The sequence below is a fragment of the Galleria mellonella genome, unplaced genomic scaffold (assembly GCF_026898425.1).
Source record: "Galleria mellonella isolate WM207_F2 unplaced genomic scaffold, CSIRO_AGI_GalMel_v1 utg537, whole genome shotgun sequence".
In the NCBI taxonomy this organism is placed as follows: domain Eukaryota; kingdom Metazoa; phylum Arthropoda; class Insecta; order Lepidoptera; family Pyralidae; genus Galleria; species Galleria mellonella.
In genome coordinates this window covers 1,922,056-1,946,426 of record NW_026442112.1, presented here as the reverse complement: position 1 = coordinate 1,946,426, position 24,371 = coordinate 1,922,056, and the positions used below count along the sequence as shown (strand labels likewise).

General features: G+C 35.2%; 2 protein-coding genes across 2 annotated transcripts; both read left to right on the top strand.

Annotated features, from left to right (window-relative positions):
* The first annotated feature begins 83 nt into the window (after positions 1–83).
* Positions 84–18,125, top strand: LOC113512488 (protein borderless). The gene is given in 10 exon segments (XM_052898771.1): positions 84–850; positions 9,907–10,138; positions 11,458–11,739; positions 12,457–12,647; positions 13,287–13,505; positions 13,959–14,187; positions 15,490–15,593; positions 15,595–15,697; positions 16,689–16,934; positions 17,327–18,125. Coding segments are annotated over 10 exon segments (2,043 nt in total). The 5' UTR covers positions 84–658; the 3' UTR covers positions 17,572–18,125.
* A 314-nt stretch (positions 18,126–18,439) lies between these two features.
* On the top strand, positions 18,440–24,248 carry LOC113512611 (uncharacterized). Its single transcript, XM_026896517.3, has 6 exons — positions 18,440–18,649; positions 19,530–19,712; positions 20,443–20,566; positions 21,712–21,872; positions 22,164–22,268; positions 22,545–24,248. Exons 1-6 carry the CDS (start codon positions 18,629–18,631, stop codon positions 22,668–22,670), a joined length of 720 nt encoding a protein of 239 aa, XP_026752318.1. The 5' UTR covers positions 18,440–18,628; the 3' UTR covers positions 22,671–24,248.
* Positions 24,249–24,371: the final 123 nt, after the last annotated feature.

Sequence of the window (24,371 nt, the reverse complement as noted above, 5' to 3'; positions counted from 1 at the left end):
TCAAATTTTTGTATATATTTTGTGTATATTTATGAAAATTTGTCATAGGTACTAGTATTTGTTATAATGTTTGTTAATGTTGAAATAAAGTGTAAACATACAGCTGAGTCTGTTATAATTCATATAGACGTGTATACTCTATTTCATTAAAACTTATATAAAATGTAATCACAGAGACTTAATAAAATAAGTAATAAATCGAAATATCAATTAATCGTTTTGTGTGTATAGGAGGTCAGAAGACTTAATGTTAGATTAGTTATTGGTTTAAATTTTCATTAAGTTCTTTTGAAACAGACTATAGCGTTTATCTGCGCAAGCGCAATCACCGCGCATCCGCAAGAAAACTAATCTGGCCCGTCCGCGTAGAATGACAGACATTGTTGCAAAAGACACTTCCTGGTAGCCGACTTTTCAGGCTCGGGAGCAATGCAGGTGCGCAGGGCGGGGCGGGGTCCCTCGGCGGTCTAAATAGCTGGCCTACGGACATTACTCACTGTACTTAATCCGCTGAGGTTAACTCTATTAAAGCTAGGAGCGGTCAATTGGTCCCGCGCGCCACCGACGTGCGGTTGTTAGTTGCGATCGGGTATCAACTTACGTTACGTGTGCGGGTTACATGCGCGGTGCAGTGTAGTGTTGATCAGCTGTTAACAGAATGCAACGGCTGTGGAGCGTGTGTGTAGCCGTCCTTCTGGGAGCGTTTGGCGCGATCCGCGTCGGAGGCTCGTTGCTACCCCTAGAGGTGGAGCGGTTGAGCGCCAGCGTCGGTGGTTTCGCTGTTATGAACTGTCACCTCGATTTTCCCTTCGGCAATGAGATACCATATCATTTGCAATGGGATAAAGATGTAAGTTATTTTATGTTGCACTAGTTACCGTTGTTCTCACTATTTGGTATGTAACTTACTATTTCGTTTAGAAGTAGGCAAACTAATGAAATAGACAACTAGATAATGTATGAAGATAAAATTGTGAAATTAAGAAAATTAACTCTAATTATCATAATATATATTTTTTTAATATTTTTTAATTCAATTCACTCATAATCTTATTTTCTGATATTGCTCACAACTTAGGTTACATGTTTGTTTTTATTATTTACTTCATTTTCTTACACTGTATAATTATGTTAAAGTGAATGCTGTGAATACCTATAATAGGCATGTGCATTAATATTGTATTATATTTAATGTTTGTTATACCTATATGTTATAATGCAATATGCTGTTGGTGTTACTTAAATAAATAAATAAATAAAATAAAATATATTTTTTCAAGTTAGACTTTCAGGATCATATCTATGAACACAGCCGCATCCAGTTTAGTGTAGTAGTTTTTGCTTGATACCAAAACAAAAAATAAAAAACGGATATAATTTTTTAGAAAACAAAATCTCTAAATATATTGTTATGCCTGTTGTTATGAAATGCCCTCATATTTTTTTTTAAATATCTCCCATGAACAGACATCGTTTAGTTACAATTTTAATATATTAATAAGTTTTTCGTAATTGTGTAAGCAGTGCCTTTTTTTATAATTTACGTATTATATAGTATAGTAAGTGCTTCGACGAATCAATAAACACAGAGACAACTGTAAATACCCAGATCCGAATCAATTTAGAAAATTCGATATGGCCCGGAAACGAGCCAAGGGCAAATTTATGCAATTTAAATATGCCTATCATTGCAGCGTAGGTGATCAAATTTACTCTAAATAGGTAGTTGTAGAAAGGGATTGTTAGTAATGGAGACTGAGAATCCCATTGCTAGCAATATACCCAACCAGGTCGACCTCCTCGCGGTTTTCCCTAAAAACTATCATGGTTAATTCCTGATGAATTCATCATGATGGGCTAACTGGCCTGTTTTCATTCTCACCTATCACCCTTCACTGGTGCTCCGCCAGCGTATCCCGTTAGCGCAGGCCATACCATTTTCAACCATAAAAAAAAATAGGTAGTTATATATATCAGCTGCATGTAAGTTTATTTATTATCTACTTAATTAATATTTTAATTTATGTACCAAAGAGTTAATTTTATCGGAACGTTTACTACGCAGTCAGCGGTATCAATAATTAGAAAGTTTATATGATTTCAACAAGAGCGTTAAACGTATAGATTAAAAGGATTATCACATATTATTATATATTATCACTTACATATTATTATATTCAATGGTAGCAGAATTAAAAAAAATAATCCTAATCAAATAGCAAGTATTTTAAAAAGGATCATCGAAATCAGTTCAGAGTTAACGAAGATCATAATAATAATGAGTGCTACACAATCAGACCTATGACCTGGTTTTTAAGATAAGATACCCTGTGTTATGAAGTACCTGATAGTGGACATAACCCATATAACACAGCGACTCAAACCGATTCAGAAAAGTACGTTTCCTAAATTGGTCCAGCTGGAAATTGAATACGGGTCCTTGTTTACGCAAAGCAACGTACCTAACATTGCGCCACGGAAGTCTTAGGGGATTTCCGTGGCTCAACTGATTTTAATGAAATTTTGTAATATCTATTGTTTGCTTCAACTTGTGAGATATATTTTTATATTAATAAAATTAAATGACTCATTAAGTGTCAAACCAAATTTTTCCGGGGGGGAAGGGATTGCTAGTAATGCGGACTATCAGTCCCATTGCTAGCAATATACCCAACAAGGTCGACCTCCTCGCGGTTCCCCTTGGAAACTATCATGATTAATTCCTGATGAATTCATGATGGGTTAACAGGCCTGTTTTCATTCTCATCGATCACTCTTCACTGGTGCCTCGCCAGTGTATACCGTTAGCGCAAGCGAGGTTACCATACCATTTTCATCCATTAAAAAAAAAACAAAGTTTTACTGGTCAAAATTAATCCAGCGTAGTTATTTACTTATTTATTATACTTTTTATTACACCAAAACATAAAAAATAAACAATGACATATAAACAATTCAACTGAAATACAATAGCATGGAGTACAGATCAAAATATACATATAAGGGTACAAAAGGCGGACTTATCGCTAGGGCAATCTCTTACAGACAACCTTTGGTTAAAGGAGAACATATAGAAGTGGATAGGTGGCGCAACAGTGAATTAATAATTTTTACGTATACCTAATGCACAAACACATCAAAAACAGATTGTTTATTAGACTACTTATTATAAAAAATAATATATACTACATATACATATACTTATGTTAAGTTTTATAACTTATGTGTAACGCAAGGATATTTTTGGCGCGAAACAACAATGCGAACGTATCTATTAAATATTGTAATGACTTGCTAGCTCAATACTCTTTATTGATGTCGAAGGTACAGAAACCTACATAAACATACAGAAACCTCATCTGACACTACCCACAGAATTTTTTTTTTTTTTTTATACAACTTAGAATGGCAAACAAACTGACGGTCCACCTGATGGAAAGTGGTAACCGTCGCCTATAGACATGAGCAATATCATGGACATAACAGAGTATACTGTTTCGCCCATGATACCCCTCATGCGTTGCCATTCCTAAGGACTCGGGTGTTATTCCTCTGTACCCAGTAAATTCACGCCATATCCCACCCTTCAAACCGAAACACAGCCATGCAAACACAGCTGCTTCATGGTTGAAACACGAATCGGACAAAGGTACCCAAGCAATTGACTTCTGTACAGTCTCCCTCTGGTATTTATTATACTACAAGTATATGCGGTTTTAGTGCAATCATGGACAAAAGTTTTAAATTTTAGCCCTCACGGTACATTCTGTGGTGTCCTAGGAATCACAAGGCTTCGCCAGCTGTCCAAATGAATCTATAAAGGGTGGCAAATACTTTTTCTAAGAACGGCGAACTAACTAAATCACACACTAAGGTATCGTACAGTTGTAAATTTAAGGTTAAACCATCAGCTTGTTCGCGACTTCCAAGTGGTTTAAAAAATGCGGTCGTTGTACGTGTCCGGGGAACGAGCTCCCGTTTTATTCTAGTAGATCTCTCGAGCATTCTTCGCCCACGCACTACTTTAACTATGTGCATAATAGCCTCCGCCAGATGTATTGTAGTAATGACCATTTGTAATGGCAGTTAGCAGTCTGTGTAGGTACTTGCCTGCAAACACAATGCGGTGGATAATGGAGAGGCAGTACCCAGTAACTCATGTTCCATCAATTACGATTTACAATCGATGTTTCTGGTACGAGATATAAAGTAGTTACTACCTAGTTTGTGTATATGATTTCGTTTACTTGCATTATTGTTTACTTCAAAGATAGTTATACCTACTTTCTCGTGAGTTAGTGGTGTAGCCGTTAATACTATTCGACAGTTTCGGATTCAATCCTCGCACAATACTTATAAACATTTTGAGACATGATATATCTATATTACACATCTGTTCTGTAGGTACCTATTAGATAATTTTTCTTTATTATTTCATGTAGTATTACTGACTTTCAGAAAAAGTTCTCAATTCCTCTGTATTTTTTTTGTGTGAACCGATTTTGTTAATATTTATTTGATGGAGTTTATTCCTGTGTTGATTTAATTTAATATTATTTATTTATTTTACACTTTATTGCACCAAGTAAAAAGAAAAATAACAAATACAGTAAATATTAATGAGAAGTGATACAAAAGGCGGCCTTATCGCTAGCAATGGGGTTGCTAATCCCCATTGCTAACAATCCCTTCTCCTCCCGTCCAGGTGAATTTTATTTTAATATGTAGAAATGCAATGGTAACCCCGTCTGCGCTATCGATATACGCTGATGAGGCACCAGTGATAGATGATAGGTGAGGATGAAGACAGGTCACTCGGTCCAATGTGAAGAATTCGACAAGAATTAACAACGATGATTACCAGGGGAAATTGCGTGGAGGTCGACCTGATAAGGTATATTGTTAGCAATGGGGTTGGTAATCCCCAACCCAAACCCTTCTCCCTCCATCCAAGCGAAATTGGCTCATATTTATATAGTGAAATATCATAAGCATAATTTATACTTATTTATATGGTATATTGGATTTGGATTATGGGGTTGAGTCATGAGTTTGTTGATGGCTAACTACCTATAATCAACTATTTTTACTATTACCAGTAGGTATGGAATCCTATACTCATAAAATTTACCACGAAGGTCTTATATAGATAAGTAGGTAGTAGGTAGAGGAATAACACCTGAGTCCTCAGGAATGGCAACGCATGGGGGGTATCATGGGCGAAACAGTATACTCTGTTATGTCCATGGTACTGCTCATGTCTATAGGCGACAATTACCACTTTCCATCAGGTGGGCCGTCAGCTTGTTTGGCATTCTAAGTTGTATAAAAAAAGGTATATAAATACGTTACAGTTTATTTTTTTTTTAATTATGAAACGGTAACAGGTAATTAGGCACTACACGAATGAGGTGGCTGTTACCTTAATCTATTAATATTTCTGTAGAAAAAAAAAATATAGTGACGTGTGTGTATTATGTGCTGCTTACTGGTGCATACTTATCGTTGATATACAAGTGACGTCACAAAACGGATATAGGCCAGTGGAATACCCAAGCGTGAGCACCCGCGCTTTGTGCTCCGAGCGCGTGGGAGCGCCGGCCACAGCGCGCCGCTTCATCTCATCTCAATTGTCTACTTGTCGCTCTCGAGGAGCGCCACTACAATCATGCTCCCTCCATAATGCGTCGTCACACATCGCACCCTGTGAGTCTTTCGTTACCAGAGACATTAGAATGACGATCTCAAACAAACAGTATTTAGTATCTTATTTACAATTCGATCGAGTTTTCAACTACCTTCAAAAACAAGGAGGTTTTCATTTTGGTTGTTTTTTTTTTTATGTTTGTTACCTCATAACTCCGTCAATTCTAAACTGATAACGATTTTTTATTTTGTTTTTTATTTATCAGAAAAGATGTGCTTTAGATTGGTTTCATAGAAATGTTATCGAAACTGGTTTAGGGATTTCATTTTTAGATATAACTGGTTTTGTCACAATTGAAGTCCGTTTTTTTGTGGGACCCAATCTTTAATTATTATAATTGAAATCCAAATGCTATTTCAACTTACAATGCAAAGGTATACCTAAGTTTGTCTGTGGGATCGTAGTATTTGAATGTATGGTCAATTGAATTACAATACAACAATATACCCTATCAGGTCGTCAGGTCGACCTCTTCGCGGGTTCCCCTGGAAACCATCGTGTTTGATTCATTAGTGAATTTGTCACGATGGGCCAACTGTCTTGCTTCATCTTCCCTTATCATCCTTCACTGGTGCCCCGCCTATGTATACCGATAGCTTAGGCGGCGTTACCACTCCATTACCATCCATTAAAAATAAACTATCTAGATCACCGGATGAAGTTGACGACTTGTGTATCCAAATTGTAAAATAAGCTATCAGGTATTGTGTGATATTAATTAGTAACTATATAATGTGATAACGTAAACAGAAATGTTAAGAATGTATAAGTTTATGCTTTTGCCTACTCTCAGTCTATGGTAATAAAAATAATATATAGATATTGTCTGTGGAAAATAAGTGAATAAAGAAACACCATTATAAAATTATTAGTTATTTTATTATAAATAAATATTCACAATAACAAGAAATAGTAACGATTAGTAATTCCACACTGAGCTTTGACTTTTTTGCATTGCTCAGACACCATTACTTGCTTTCTCTTAATCGACTTTTACGACACCCACGAGGTATTAAGGAGTGGCCTATTCTATGTCGGTACTACACGATTAATTAGACAGGCAGGATTGTCATTCCTTTATCACCCATTAAAAAATAATAAAGTTTTTATATGTATATATGTTCCGATAAAGTTAATTGTGATTACTATAGTTATATGATAAAAAATAAGGAATCAATTGTTGTGTTAACTAATATTATATGTAAGATAGCCGTGTAGTCCCGGCATAGGACAGACCACCTCTTTCTTTCCGTAGGTTTTCTTTTTTATACAACTTAGAATGGCAAACAAGCTGATGGCCCACCTGATGGAAAGTGGTAACCGTCGCCAATAGACACGAGCAGTACCATGTACATAACAGAGTATACTGTTTCGCCCATGATACCTCCCATGCGGTGCCATTCACACCGAAACACAGCCATGCAAACACAGCTGCTTCACGGTTGAAACACGAATGGGACAGAGGTGCCCAAGCAATCGACTTTTGTACAAAGTAAGAGGCGACTAAGGGAACTTAATGTTAGAGGAATGGGCTGCAGCGTCCCTTTTGACACCTCACCAAATCTTAACGGCGATTGCCAACCCGCCTGCCAAGCATGGCGACTATTGGCAAAACCCCTTTATGGAGTAGGCCTATGTTCAGCAGTGGACAGTTAACGGCTGGTATGATGATGATGATGATGTGATAACCTAAAAATAGTAAGTAAAAGTAATAAGTCTATTTAGTCTAGTATTAGGGTCTAACCTAACCTCTATTAGATTTTGTATTCCGAAGATTAATGTATAGCGTAGCGACGTCACAACACCGCAATTACCGTTTCCTGCTGCGTTCTTCTATTATGAACACGAGAACCCAGATAGGGATTCGAATAGATGTTACAATTGTATGTAAATCAACATTAGTTTTGTGTATCAAGTTTTATCCCAAAAAGCATCTAGTTGGTTTCAGCTAAATTTATTTTATTACATGTGTAAATTAATTTAAGATTTGGTTCCATAGAAAAATATAGACTTTAATAGTGGCAAAAACACTTTTTTTGATTTAAAAATTAAACTACTGAACAGATTTTCATAAAATTTCTATGGGATTAATCTGAATGTATATTCTTTCAGATAAAAAAAGAACTAAGTGGAAAAGAATATATATATATATATATATATATATGTATATGTAGAAATAGTTTTATGTGGAATGAGTTTCTTATCAATAGTTAGATAAAAAGTTATTGTAACAATACATCAAGTAGTTTGGTAGTGACGCGTTCAGTTTTCTTTTAAATTGAAATATTCGCATCGTTTATACGAGTATGTATGGGAATTTCTGCTATAAAAAATCATTTCTAACGCTTTCTCTTCACAAAATCATTGATTTATTAGATGATCTTCAGCAAGAGTGATTTCTGTCTAATTTCGGTGAACATTTTTGGTTTCGAGTCTTAAAAAAGTTGATGTTCTTATAAACTATTTTATAAAATTATTTCGAAGACATAGACTTTTCTAGGGATTCAAAGTTGAAAGCACATTTGAAAGGTCCACCGAAGTTGGACAAGGATCACTTGCTTGAACGACGTCATGGATTTTTATGGTGGATCGTTACACCATATACCTATTCGTACTTATAAAAACGTTTGTCTTGACTATCTAGTTTGTCTAGAAAACTGAAATTTAGAATATAAGCTTATTTCATAAAGTAAGCATCCGAAAGGATTTTTGATAATTTAAATGTAACTCATCACCGTACGTGTAAAGCCGCAAACAACAACTAATGTCTGTAAAAGTATACAAAAAGATTCTCTGTTCGTACATCAGTGTCTAAATACACTTTCCCCTGCGAACTAAAGAGTCGCTTGAGAAAGCAGGCTACAAATCAGGGTTAATCGTACCTATCCCCATAAACTACTGTAAGTAGTTTCAGGCGTAAATACTATTTTATGTAGAATGGTAACCCCGTCTGCGCTATCGGTATACGCTGATGGGGCACCAGTGAGGGATGAGAGGTGACGATAAAAGAAGAAGAAGAAGAAGGTCAATTAGCCCATTGTGACGAATTATAATTAGAATCAAACACGATGGTTTCCAGGGTGAACCGCCTGAAGGTCGACCTCATTATATTACTACTAATGGATTATAACTATATTGCTAGTAATGGAGCTACAAGTCAACTACAAACAATCCCCTCCCCCCGGATGTAGAGACTGCATCTATAATGTCTGTAAGCAGGTGTTGTTTGTATACCAATTTACGGTAAGTCCTGTATGGTCGCGCGTGCCGTTGTCTCGCATTGAACTAATTAGAATATGACACCACCACGAGCCAAGTGCCGCCTTCCTGTCAATTACCTACGCTTCTTACACATGTGGGCATTGGGCACATAAATCTTGAAGAGAACGTGCTTGCTCTATCCAATGTAACTATTTTAGTACGTTATTCTTTATGTGACGTCAAGCAGATTTGATTATAGCTGTTCAGCGTATCTATTTTATAATTAGTTACTTTAATATATTAGAGATAGTAGTGTTTATATTAAGTTTTTTCGAGAAAATTTACTAAAGAGGCTAGAGATAATTAAGAGAACTCAAATCAAATATTTTAAATTCTAAGAACTTAATCTTTGTTAATATTATAAATGTGAAAGTAACTTTGTATGTTTGTAACCCTATAGTGCCTTAATAGCTTAACTAATCATTATGAAATTTGGTATAATTGGAGAAGGATATAAGCTACTTTTTACTCCCGTCAGTAGATATATACCGGTCACGTGAAGTTACGGCTAAAAGCTAGTGAAAATATAAACAAATAATTGATTTAACCTATTAGACATCAGCAGACTCTTAGATAATAGTATAAATAAAAAAAATATATATATTACTTTAGCAAAGTGATTTAGATTTTTGTGATCATTAAAACAATCCGGCTCGAAGGACCACTTGAGAAGTCAGGAAGGTTGGAAATGAGACGTCTCAAGGATAAAACAAAAGAAACCATTAGTCTTGTTAAAAAAAGTTAATATTTTGTTTGTCGAATGACTTAACAAGCAGCCAGTGATAAAACTGCTCAAAAGGGTCGCATCAACTTTTTTTACTTTATCTTTTCATTAAGTTCTGTTAAAACATACGTGTATATTTATGCTTTATATATATACACTAAAACATTACAATGTTTTCATCGACAAGCAAGTAAAACAGTTGTTGTTTTCACAGGGCGAGATAATATTCTCGTGGTACAGCGGCGAAGGGAGCGCACACTTGGCGGACAGGTGGGGCGGGCGCGTGGAGCGTCTCGGAGACGGCCGCCTCGGACTCGGCCGCGGCTCCATCAACGTGAGCGCGGTGCGGGAGACCGACGCCGGCCTCTACCGGTGCCGCGTGACGTTCCCTAACCGCACGCCGCCGGAGCGCAACAACGGCACCTTCTACTTCCTAGAAGTCGAAGGTTGTCTTCTATCTGTATATCTTCTATGCATAACGCGGTTCATATTTATTCCTGTCTTTATTCTGTCATCATTATTCGGATCTATTCATGTATCCATTGCTACTTTTTTTGTTATAACCTAGGGCATTAGATAGATAGATACTCTTTATTGTTTCCTCTAAAAGAATACAACAGTAAACTTATTGTAGATATAAAAAAAAATTGATTTATTTTCATTAGAAAAAGTTGCTGAGGATGACTAGAGTATCAAATTACAAGTTACTTAACCAGTATTTAGTTTAAAAAACTTTTTCCTGTACATTATGGTAATCCTTCTAATTCTACTACTAATCATATTATAAAACTTGTAAAGATATATGTTTGTAAAACTGCTGAATGGATTTAAATGAAGTTTCATTAAAATTCTAAAAGTTCTCTCGTAATACTACCATAATTTTTCCACAACCAATAATTTTAATTCTGTGTGCACTGTTCTAATAATTTTAATAATTGTATATTTTAAGTGTTCTTATGTTTGTTACTTGTATGTTTTTTTTATTGTTTTGTTGATGTCAGTTTTGTTAATCGATGACTTAAGAAAATGTTGTGTACATCTGTAATTGGTGTCAATACAAGACGCAAGCCCTGTATATCAATTAAAATTAATGTCTGTATTTACACTGTTGATTTACCTTTTAAAAATAAATAAATAAAATTTGGTACTCGAAAAGTTATATCCTAACTAAACTCATAAAACTTTTTACCACATAAGATTTGTACTGAGACCTTTCTATGGGCTTTTGTGCTCGCTCTTTTTTAAAAAGTTCACTGCTAATTCTTATCTGTGATAGGAATTTTATGATCCTTTTAGTAGCTATGTTTTTTATCTCCTCAGGTGGTAGGTTAATATCTGTTCCACTTATAATTTCTCTACATGTCCAACAGTAATTGATAATTATGATAAATTGACAAAAATAACAATTTACTAGAGGGAGACTTTGTATAAAAGGCGTTTGCTTGGCCACTTTTCTTCTATTTATGTTTCCACTGTGAAGCAGTTGTGTTTGCATGGCTGTGTTTCGGTTTGAAGGGTAGGATATGGTAGTGAATTTACAGGGTATAGAGGAATAAAACCTGAGTCCTCAGGAATGGTAACGCATGGGGGGTGTCATGGGCGAAACAGTATATCCGTCTCCGTTATGCTCATGGTACTGCTCATGTTTATAGGCGACGATTACCACTTTCCATCAGGTGTACCGTCAACTTGTTTGCCATTCTAAATTGCATAAAAAATAGTTCAATTTCTAATTTAAAATTACATATAAATTTAATATTACCAGGTGGCAATCTAATCGTCACACCTCCTATGAACGTGACGGTTTTGGAGGGAGATCGCGCTGAGTTCGAGTGTTTACCCAAGGACCCCGAGTCGATAGTGGAGTGGTACAAGGATGGCACACATATCAGCGAAATACCCGAACTGGCGTTACGCAGCGAGATGCCTGGCAATGGAAGCATTATTATACGGCAAGCTGTCAGTACAGACCCTGGAGAGTATCAATGCCGGGTACGAGCACCTGATTCACAGCTGCAGACTGCAAGTGCATACCTTGATGTACAATGTGAGTTGTTCTTAATAAACGATAATTGAAAAGGAACCCGGCTTGCGCTATTAAAATAGATAGATAAATACTCTTTATTGTTTCCTCCATAAGATTACAATAGTAAATTTATTATAAATTCAAAAATTACAATAAAATTTTACACTAAGAAAACAATGGGCGGCCTTATCGCTAAGAGCGATTTCTTCCAGGCAATCTTTGGATGGAGAAGAGTAATTATGAACAGTTTGACTGAAGGCAAGAAACACTGTTCGTTTTCTAAAAACATATAGCATACGTACAATAATGTGAATATATAAATGTATTTTAAATTACACGTATATGCTTAAATAAATTCATATATAAATACATATACATAGAAATACATATGTTGTAACAACAAATATACGTTGATGGATACCTTTGATTGATTCATCAATGAGACAATGATGATGATGATGATGATGAAGACAGGTGAGGATGAAAGCAGGTCAGTTGACTCATTGTAACCAATTCATCAAGAAGTAATTACGATGGTTTTCAGGGGAGACTATATGGACGTTCACCTGACAGAGTATATACTTTGCAACAGAGACAAAGTGTCTCATTATTAATTCTTTTTCCCTTGTACACCTCACATTGAGTTGTACTTCATATTTCATTTGGTCATTAAAAAGTATAAGTAAAAGATCATTTATATTGTAACAAGTAATAAATTTGGGTTCTTTTTTGTTTCAGATAAGGCAAAGGTGGTATACGCACCACAAGAACGCTACCTCCCATTTGGCAAGCCCGCCAGCCTCGACTGTCATTTTAGTGCCAATCCTCCCTTAACTAACTTGCGCTGGGAAAAAGACGGCTTTCTCTTTGACCCCTACAACGTGCCCGGCGTGTTTTACAGCAGGAACGGAAGTCTTCTTTTCAACCAAGTGACGTATATATTATTCTTTTTTTGCATATTTTTCTTGTACATGTAATATTGACAGCAAAATTATAATAATTCTTTCCTTAGTTTCCATATTTTGAACAATATGAGTAAGAGAATGCCAATATTTGTAAATATAGATATATTTAAGAAAGGGAAGGTTGTGATTTAGAGATCAGAAATATCAGAATCTGAGTGGAATTTTCAAGTATACGCAAAGGCATTTCTGGTACAAAACGCGCTTTAAGGAGACAGGCTTCCCTTTGCTTATCCTCAACAATATTACCAAAGCCACAGTTATGAATAGGTACAGATTTTTTTTTATTTATGCAACTTAGAATGGCAAACAAGCTGACGGCGCACCGAATGGAAAGTGGTAACCATCGCCTATAGACAAGAGCAATATAATGGACATAAGAGAGTTTACTGTTTCGCCTATGATACCCCCTCATGCGTTGCCATTTCTGAGAACTAAAGTGTTATGCCTTGTATCCTGTAAATTTACTGCCATATCCCACCTTTCACATCGAAACACACCCATGCAAACATATTTGCTTCACGGTTGAAACACGAATGGGACAGAGGTACTTAAACAAAAGTTATATAAGAGTGAAAAAATTAACACAGTTGGATGGTTTTGAAGGTAGACGAGTCGCATGAGGGCCAGTACTCGTGTACGCCGTATAATGCCCTGGGTTCCGAGGGACCGTCGCCAAGCGTACGTGTGCGGGTGCAGCGTCCGCCCGCGCTAAGCGCGCGCCCCCAGCCTCTTTACGTGGCACGTCTGGGCGATGCCGTCACTATGCCCTGTGCCATCGATCCGCAACCGGATCATCTCGCCCCCACATTACATTGGACAAGGGTGAGCCTATACTATAATTATTATATTATTAAACCACTTCTTTACAGTCATAATTTTCATTATCTACTGCTAAACATAAACCTTTTTCATAGACATTAACAAGGATCGATCAGGTCTGTTCCTTGTTCACGCATGTGGCTCAAGAACTATCTGCATCTATTAAGTTTTTGTAACACTCTCTGTATAATTTTAGGCCGGTAGGTCATTTAATCACGGGTCATTAATATTAGGTATGGTGTTGCCATTGCCACTTAAGAACACTTCTTCCTCAACATTTATTGGCTTTTCGAAGTTTGAGTTACATTGTTGGTCCTTTGCCACTTTACCTTGTTCATCATTCAAACAATATCAGTCGTCATTTTGACGCGAGAATTCTGGGCCCATAACGTTTAAGTTTTGATGTCTGAAATTCGTTATTGTCAAGTGATTTGGTGACCAACTTGTTGTTTGCAGAAAGACGGTGGCGAGTTACCGGAGGGTCGACACTCTCTAGCCGATGGAAACTTGACGATCAGTTCGGTATCAGAAGAGGATCGCGGCGTTTACATTTGTACGATTAGCAACGAGGCGGCTGCGGTAGCTGTCGAGGCCGAATTATTAGTCGAGAATGTTCCACCACGCGCACCTTACAATCTTACCGCCAGACCTTCGCACCATTCAATACATCTGTCTTGGGTACCTGGTAAGATGACTTTACTCACTTGCATTATGTCCTATTTATAGGTATTTATTGTTAGATAATAATAATTAACATTAAAATGAGGTCCCGGTATAGAATAGGCCACCAATTTCTTTCCCGTGGGTGTCGTAAGAGACTAAAGGAAGGGCGAGGGATGGGCAGCAGCGTCCTAAAACAGGAGGTATATGTTCAGCAATGGACAGTTAAAGGCTTATATGTAATGAATAATAGGACATTATCAGGTCTCTTGTGGTTAACCTAATAGGTAGTTAATAGCATTGAATTAATATGCCATACTAATCGGTCGATGAAGAAACTCGACGACTCTAATTGAATATTCATTTAATTTGCTTAGATAGCACCTATTTCTTGGATTACGCAAAAGTATCATTAGGTATCTATACTTGTGATTACGTATCTATGTAAATTTTTCAATTGGGTCCTTAGATATCAAAATATCTTGCAAGTTGTAATTCAATTATCCAATATAAAAGTTATATATTTATATAATTATAATTAATCAATTTATAATATGGTTTCGATATAAACTAGGTCGTCCCTTTCTTTCCTATGGGTGTAGTAAGAGGCGATTAAAGGAAATTATAGGTCGTGGAATGGGCAACAGCGGCTCTCTTAAATTATAACCAAAAACCTAACTGTAGTTGCCAACCCGCCTGTCAAGCGTGGTATTTACTGACAAAACCCCCTTTATGGAGGAGGCCATCAGAGGGACATTTAATGTGATATTCGTCTGATTTTGAAAACAATAATTTGTCCCTTTCATCTTCGCTCATGACCTCTCTCACTAGTACCTCGTTAGCTGATTCCCCTAGATAGCCATCGAGGATAAATTTTGTATTTGTCTTTCATTTTTAAAAAAGGTTCAAACTTATTTGTAAAATATTAATTGTCAATCCTCTCTCATGTACCTCGTTATATAGATAACATAATTACAATTTAATTTCAGGGTACAGAGATAAAACGCAGAATGGCAACACATAAGAGATACCATAGGTACAGTGTATGTTAAGATATCTATGGCGACGATTACTATTTTCTACCAGAAAGGTCGTTGGTTTATTCGCCATTCTAAGATAGATATTCTCTATTGTTTCCTCCATAAGATTACAATAGCAAACTTATAATAAATACAAACAATTACAAGAAAATATTACATTGAGAAAACAATGGGCGGCCATATCTCTAAGAGCGACCTCTAACTATCATAAAACAGATTTATTTATTAATGGATTTAATAGTGTCTAATGGTGTCTAATTTTTAATGGTGTCTAAATGTTTCTGCAGGACACAACGGTCTCGAGGTGGACTACACAGTTTGGTACCGCGAGCGCGCCGTCAGCGAGTGGCGCACCATGAAGATCCTGTCTCGCGGTGTGACAGACGCCACTCCTGGTGGGACTCCGCCCCGCCGCCGAGTACGAGCTACGCGTCCTCTCTCAGGATCACATCGGCGACGGCCTCTTTAGCAAACCGATCTATGTTTGGACCCTCGGTAACTAAGTTTTTACATGATTATTACATACTTACTATTTGTTTTAGTATTTAAACTTTTAAAACTGTTTTCGGACGAAAAGTTAGGGTAGTTAGCTATGCATAATCTCTTACCACAGATTAAAGTTTTATCCCAACCATCTGGACGAGTGGCGGTTTTCCACCGTGCGGTTTTTAAAGCACTTTCTTCCACGCACAACGACTCTTTGGTATCAATTTCCAGCAGCAGTATTTCCGAACTGATACGACATCATAACCTTAAAGAAAAGAGCATATTCCTTTTTAAAAGGTCGGCAACACACTTGCAATGCCTTTGGTGCTGCGTATGCTCATGGGCGGCGGTAGTCACTTACCATCAGATGAGCCGCATGCTCGTTTGCCCCCTGTGTTGTAAACAAAAAAGATATATATCGATACTGGCTGAGTGTATAATTACGAGTTAGTGAAACTAAAAACACTTATGCAGTTTTTTTACCTACTTTTTAGTGTATTAAGAAGATAGGAATAGTCTTAAGAAACTGAACACGGATTTGCATAAAACTGCATTAATGGGAGACAAGTATGGTGTATGAATTGATTTGTTTTATTTTTTAATGGTAATGATAATGGTATGGTAACCTCGCCTGCGCTATCGGTATAGACTGGCGAAGCACTAGTGAGATGTGACAGATGAGGATGAAAGCAGGTCGGTTAGCCTATCCTGACGAATTCAACTAGAATTAACGAACATGGTTTCTAAGGTAAACCACGTGGAGGTCGATCTGACAGGGTATATTGCTAGTAATTGGGCTATTTATAATAATAATAATATTTATTAAATCCAAAAATACATGTTTTAATTTTACATTTATTCCCAAAACAAAAATCTTCTACTTTTAACTTCTACCTTCTTCTACTTACAAGACTTATTAACTAATATATAAACTTTAGTTACATAGATAGATTTGACCCCATTATTAACAATCCTTTTTCCCCCTATTTTTGTTTGTTAGCACCAGAGATATTGGAACAGGAGGCAACAGCGTATGCAGCAGCCGTGACGGAGGGTCCCCCAGTGGTAGCAGCTGGTGGGCTCGATGAACTTGAAGTTAGCGTGCGACTCATCGACGACGGTGCTCTCATCCGCTGGAGCCGAGATTCCAGCGACGAGTCTCGCTGCACGGTCCGCTGGTACGAGGGCTCCGCGCCTGGCACGCGTCTGCTGGTTACCGCACATACGCATCACGACTATATGCTGAGTGAGTGTTGAGCATAGAAGCTAAGAACTAGGAGTTCGGCTTTGATCTTTTTTAGGTCAGTTTCAGAAACAAATTGTTCACTTGTTTGGGTGTCCAAGTTCAATTTTTTTAGATGTAATACATTTTATCCCCTTGTTCTTAAAAATTAAAACCTATTGTAACTATTATACTGTTTTGTCACTTTCATTCGAATTGAGAATTTAGTACAAAAGAAAGAGACAAAACAATTCAATAGCTAGGAATTGGCACTAAAAGTATAGAAAAAAATATTTAAGAATTGAACAAAATAGGCTTATTTGCAGTTACGTGACTTGAACCTGTCAAATTAAAAAAAAAGTTGTTAGAACTAAGATGTCCGCTTCTATTCGTAAATCAAATATTTGTGTGTGCAGTAAACGGTGTGGAGGAAGGTGCGCGCTACTGGGCGCGAGTGGAGTGCGCTAGTGGGGCGAGTGGTGGCGCCGCTCTCCGCGTGCCGGAGTACACGCGGCTGCGCGGTGTAGCGGGCGGCTGCGCGGCCGCGGCGCTGTTGCTTGCTGCTGGCGCTGCTGCGTTGTACTTCGCCCGCCACCGCCTCTGGCCGCGCCATACTACCCGCGGACGAGCGCCGCCACTCACTGACAAGCGCGTTCGTTAATGACACACATTTTGTGTTGAGACTTTGTTGTGTTTATAGATTGACGTCGCTTATTCATTCCACATTTGTTTTCATTACATAAATTCATTATAGATAACCGAATCGTTTTTTATCCTGTTCCACGATTATAAAATCTAACAAAAACATGTGCATAGTTATAATATCGAAAAAGGGTTTCAATGTTTTGATCATTGTTTTGCTGTTTGTGAACATGACATATATATATATATATATATATATATATATATATATATATATATATATATATATATATATATATATATATATATATATATATATATATATATATATATATTTACCTAATATTTCAGTTATATTCATTAGTGTGACCATACATTCTAGTCTTTCATAATTTTTATCAATAGTTTACCGCTAGCATGATTCCTAATCTATAAGCGGAATACTACTCAGTTGTTCAATTAACCTCTTCGACGGAATAGTCTAAATAAGTAGTTACATATAAGATTTTAGTAAGTAGCAGAAGATATAAAAGATTATATTTATTACGCAATAAATTTTTTTGATAAAATAAATACTGACGTTTTATTCATTAACCCTTCTTTGCATACTGGTAGATATTTGTTTAGTGTATATTATGGTAGGTACTAACATTAAATTACATTTTAGAAGTTAATATAAATTAAGCATTCAACATATTGTGGAAGTGCATGCTAATATAATAAAACTCACGATAGATAATAAAAGCCCCTAAATTGCTCAATGGTGATACCTTGCTTATGTAGTGTTTTTAACGTATTTCATTTGAAGTTCTAAAAGAATACCATAGATAGGTAGTGAACTATTCTTAATCTATGTTGTAAGTTTGATCCTTGACAAGCTGATTGTGACTTTGACATGTGTAGACGCCCCAACCAACGGTTGTCATGTTATTTTGTTATCGACGTTTTCGAGGTGTTTTTAATGTGAATTGTGAATTGAGTTTGATTTCATTAATTGTAGATGAGTAACTATTCATAAAAGTATGACATATTAAAATTGGATCGTTTTTTTGTGTGTCAATTAGCATCCTTCCACAATGTCAGACCGATCCATAGCAGTAAGTTGGTTTAACACTTTGAAATCTCGATATTAATTTACTGTGCAAACTCGATCAGTTTTGGTTTAAAGTACCTACCCACTATTAAGATTAATAACGTTTTGTTTTCGTATTTTGTCTGAGTATGATTTTGAGATAATCTCTTACCAATTCAATATGCTTACTGTATGCTGGACACTTCCTGTAGATATATCTCTTTTTTTATAGTTGGTACAATTAGTAAACAATATTAAGATATTTTTGTTATTTAAAAATAAAACACAATAATGTTATAAAATGTATAATTAAGCATAAAAGCTTTCCAATAAATAAATAAGTTTAATACTTATTTATTTAGTTATGTATTGTTTTTTCAATAAAAAGTCTTCTCAAGATTGTTTACTAAATGTTTACTAAACTATTTTGTAATAGTGCTACAGATACAGTAAACTTCCAAATACTGCTTAATTTTTACAATAAATATATAATTACATATGTTTGTTTTTGCTGGGATTGAACCTGTGACCATTGGAAGGTGAAGCCATGGGGTAAACTAAGATTGAATAATAAAATTTGATATTTATATAATAATTTACTGTATATTTATAAGAAAGAATGCATTATGAGTCTAATAATGTTATATTTATTTACTCACAAAATTTTATTGTGTAAAAGTTTTCCTTTTTTTTTATAAAAATAAATTGCACATTTTAGAATTTATTTATACAATATTATAAATTTATTAAAAATATAAATTTATATTTATTGTAAATTTAAATTTATATATTTATACTTTATTTTTATTTAAAAAATAACAATTTACTTCTTAAATTGAATAATTTATTTGGAATGATTGTATTGTGTAATTATAATAATAATTGTGATAATGTATTATTTTTAGTCACGGCCGAGTCTTGAGCAGGTGTTGGCTATAGTGGATTTTATGGAGAAGCATCCAGCGCTGGCACTGGGGCAGTTGCGAGGGCTAGAGGGTAGAGACGAGAGCAAGAAACTGTGGTTCCAACTCACGAGGATAGTTAATAATATTACTGGCCCTATTAGGCCCATGAAATCATGGATCAAAGTATGTTTTGTGATTTTATAATAATGACTTTGTATTAACATAATTATCTTAGGTATATATATCTGTTAATCAATTATATATACTGAAAATAATAGATATATAAATCTAGTAATCTCTTAAAAGTAAGTATGTTTAATTAAATCTACTATTATTAATATTTTTTTTTTAAAACATACAGCTCAATGACAATCAATACATAATCAAATTTATATCTATGTTAAGCCATGAATCCTTTTCACATTTGCATAATTACACAATTGATTGGTTTTTACATATGCAAAATATATACACATATATATACATATACATACATATACACATACATTTATTAATAAATATAAGAATATTAATGTTGTGAGAGTTTGTTACCTCTTGACACTATAACAAGCATTTATTATAAAATTTGGTATACACATACTATTTGGGATAGAGAAGGACATAGGCTGCTATTTATCCTGCCTAATCTACATATTCCAGTCATATAGATCAAGTCAGAGTAAAGCTAGTTAATAATAATCATTAAAATTTGTAAAAATATTGCATAACATGCATACACAAATAATACAGTGAAATTGAAACCTAAGAAGGTAAGTTGATTTAAAATAAATGTTAACTGTAATTCCATGTAGAACAGTCTCATTTAGTCTAATACATTCTTAATTGGTCGTCTTATGAATGCAACATTTTACTAGAAAATATACATTTATTTTGTACATGCTTCTTGTTGCAGTATTGGGCTGATAAAAAGTCCACAGTGAGGTCTAAAGTGCAGTCAGTTGGCGGCGATCCCAATAGTCTCTGTTCCAATGTTGAAAAAAAGATATGGGACCTGTTCCTAGCCAATGATGTGTCAAGTAAGTGGTATTTGAGGATTCTGATATAATTTCTAAATTAATAGAAATAGAAATTCATCATTTCAGCATCTACTGAAAAAAATTTTCAGATGCTGTTACATATAATACAATTGTAACTGGTCACTGCCTATACATGGAAGATATATAAGAAAAACTATTATAGGGGAGCTTTAACGCAGTAGAACCCATAATGAGAATTTATAGAATTTTTATGTATTTGTTTGTTTGTCTATTTATCTGTATGTTTGTGCACGCTAATCTCAGAAACGGAATAATCGATTTGAATGCGGTTTTCACTAATGTGTTGCGGTTTGCTCCACTTAGTATTTGTTTTATTTCAATCGGTTCATAAATTATATCAACCGATTATATAGTTATATAAGTAATATTAATCCAAAGAATCACATACAAAATGTTATAAAATGAATTGAAACTTTTTTATTATATGTATTGATTTTTGAAAAATCTGTCTACTCGTGTGAAGCCGGGTCGGATCACTAGAAGAGATTGCTTAGCAATAAGACCGCCTTTTGTACTTCACTATACGTATTGAAAATTGTTTTAACAAAACATGTTATGTTGGTGCAATAAAGTGTTAAATAAATAAATAAATAAATATATATATATAAATAATGCAAGAGTTAGATGATAGTTAATTTTCAACTTTCGCATACACTGTACACATATGTATTTTAAATACATACTCGGAGGGGGGGGGGGGAAGGGATTGTTAGTAATGGAGACTAGAAATCCCATTATTAGCAACATACTCAACCAGATCGACCTTAATGCGGTTCTCCCTGGAAACTATCATGGTTAATTCCTGATGAATTCATCATGATGGGCTAACTGGCCTGTTTTCATTCTCATCAATCACCCTTCACTGGTGCTCCGCCAGCGTATCCCGTTAACGCAGGCGGAGTTACCATTCCATTTTCACCCATCAAAAAAAAATACATACTCGGGCTTAACGCGATGAAAAACCTTTGCAGGTACATTTACCTACATACCCTTATTTAACATTTGTGCACTAGACTTCATGTTAATAATTTTTTATAATAATTCATTCATTTATATCATTCCCCTTATATCTTTTTTATAAGTTAAATATGAGTGAAATATATATAAGCTTACTATATATACAGAGTCCCGTAATGTGAAGCAAGAATCTCACTTCATAGACGAGACCGTATTAAACGAAGACAGTATAGACGAGGCCAACATGGAGCCAGAACCAGTGCTGGATTTCGAGGTCGAGCCGGTCGCTGATCCTGAGGAGCGACAAATTGCAATTATGGATAAACTGGTATATTTACAATATATTTTACAAATAAATATTCAAATGTAAATTGTGTAAACCACATTTTTTTACTTTACATAATTATAAAAGATTTTAATTAAATATTAATTTAGTTATTACAATAATTTCAGTCAGTTAAAATGAATAAATGTGATTAAAATTTAATATCTATGGTCATTTTTGGATATAAAACACTTTTATTCAATGGTTTTTAATTTTCGATTTTGCACATTATCCACTTTGTATGTACATATATAATTAAAGTAAAAATTTGTGTATATTTTATTATCTCTTCAGGTAAAGGCGATGAGTTCCCAGGCGTCTGCGCTGGCGCAGCTCGGACACGCATCGCTCGTCAGCTCGCAGGCTATGGAACGACTAGCGGACGCCTCGCATCTACAGGTAATCACTTTATAAATTAATTCCTTTAATGTAAATATTATAAAGAGGAAAGATTTGATTTTTAGTTTGTATTGATTTTTTATACTCTCAAGAAAACAATTAATTTTATTTTTTTACCTGTAAAAGGCTATATTTTCGTTTCTCAACCGTGGTGGTCGTGACCCTAAGGGACCGGGGGGGGGGGGGGGGCCGAGGGGGGGGGCGACTCCCCCCCCTCCCTATTGTATGCAAATACAACAACTGAAGTTATTAATATTCCGAGTACAACAATTTCAGGCGCGCGCACTCGACCGGCTCGCGAGCACGTTCGAGAGCATCGGCGCCGCGACGCACCAAGTGGGCACAGCGCTGCTCGATATCGATGCCACGGTTAAACGCTGCTACGCCACGTCGCCCACTTAGCACACCTACCTCTGAACTGACCACAACGTTGCTATATCGCGTGTGGTCGCATGTGATAGCGTGTGCTCGCGAATATTCGCGTTCGCTCGCGGGTGCTCTCGTGTACTCGTGTGTGATCGTATGTACTCGTGTGTGATCGCGTGTACTCGCGTATGCACGTATGTGATCGCGTGTGTTCACGTGTGCTCGCGTCTGCTAGCGTGTGAAATTCTTTCGATTCGATTCATTTAAGAGGCGCCACGTCTAGATGTTTGAATAGACTAAGTGTGGTCTCTGATAGACTAAAGATATATTAATAGTATTGTAATATACCTAGTTGTATTAAACATGGATTTTTTCTATGTGATTTTATTAATATTTATAGTTTGATATTAAATGTGGTTATAGAGAACGACTTGTGTTATTTTTACATAACTGGTAAAGATGAATTTATATTTATTCAGAAATACAAATAAAATAAATATTTTGTATTCATGTAGCGAATGTTTTAATATTTTAAACAAACTTGTAAATATATAAAATCTTATATAATTATATTAAATTTTTTTAGGTTTCATGACATTCATAAATGTATTATTTATTATTGCTTAAAAAGCTATTCATATTTAACGTTTTTTTTATGATTATAGATATAAGCAATTTGTTTAAGTAATAAAATTTTATTTAATAATTCATTATTTTGAAAAAATATTACAAGTATTTAAAGATAGACTTACGATGTATATGCAATCATGAAATGCCATAATTATGTGATCAAGATGTCAATAGATTATCATTTGATAAATATGTTACTAATATTTTAAATACACTATCGGGACTTATATATAAAATTATCGTGTCACGGTGTTTGTTATCGAACTCCTCCGAAACGGCTTTACCGATTTTTATGAAATTTTGTGAGCATATCGGGTAGGTCTGAGAATCGGCTAACATCTATTTTTCATACCCCTCAATGATAAGGGTGACCCTCCCCAAATTTTTTTTTTATTTTTTTGACAAATTTTTCCCTTTTTATGTTATTATGATTAAGCATTGAAAAATACATACAATCCGTTTGACGATCAACTCCTGTTTTTTAATCGCGATTTTTATATTCCGCAATAGGGTTGCAAGATGGCAATCCAATATAATAATTGTAGTAGAATAAATTTTCATGTATAGTTCTAAAAATAATGTATATGGTAAATCAACGTTTGCCGAGTCAGCTAGTATAGTATAAGCAGCTTATTTATATATATGAGTCTGCGACTTTATTGCTGTCAGACGAAGACGCCGGTCACTTCAGTCCTGTCGTGACCACGACGTGGTGCAATCCACCTGGAAATGTCGGCAATAAAGAAGCAGATATGTATGTAGTTAGGTACCAGTAGTATTTACCAGCAAATATTTTTCATTATGTCAAGTCTCGATAGTGTATTTAAAATTTATGTAAACAATGGGGAAGTGTAAAATAAACTATGTGTTACTAAAAGTAAGTAAAATGACCTATATAAATACATTTTTTGTAAATTTATACTTACATCGCTTTGTAAATGGAGGCAGTGTATACATAAAAGAGTATTTAAAGAGTTAAAATTATAGACGTGTTAATTAAAAAGCAAGTAATCTCCTCTTTTACAAATATTATGTCAATGCTAAATTTCATGACAACTAGTCAAGTCATTAACACCCGAGAAATAATAGACCCATTTTACATTTGAA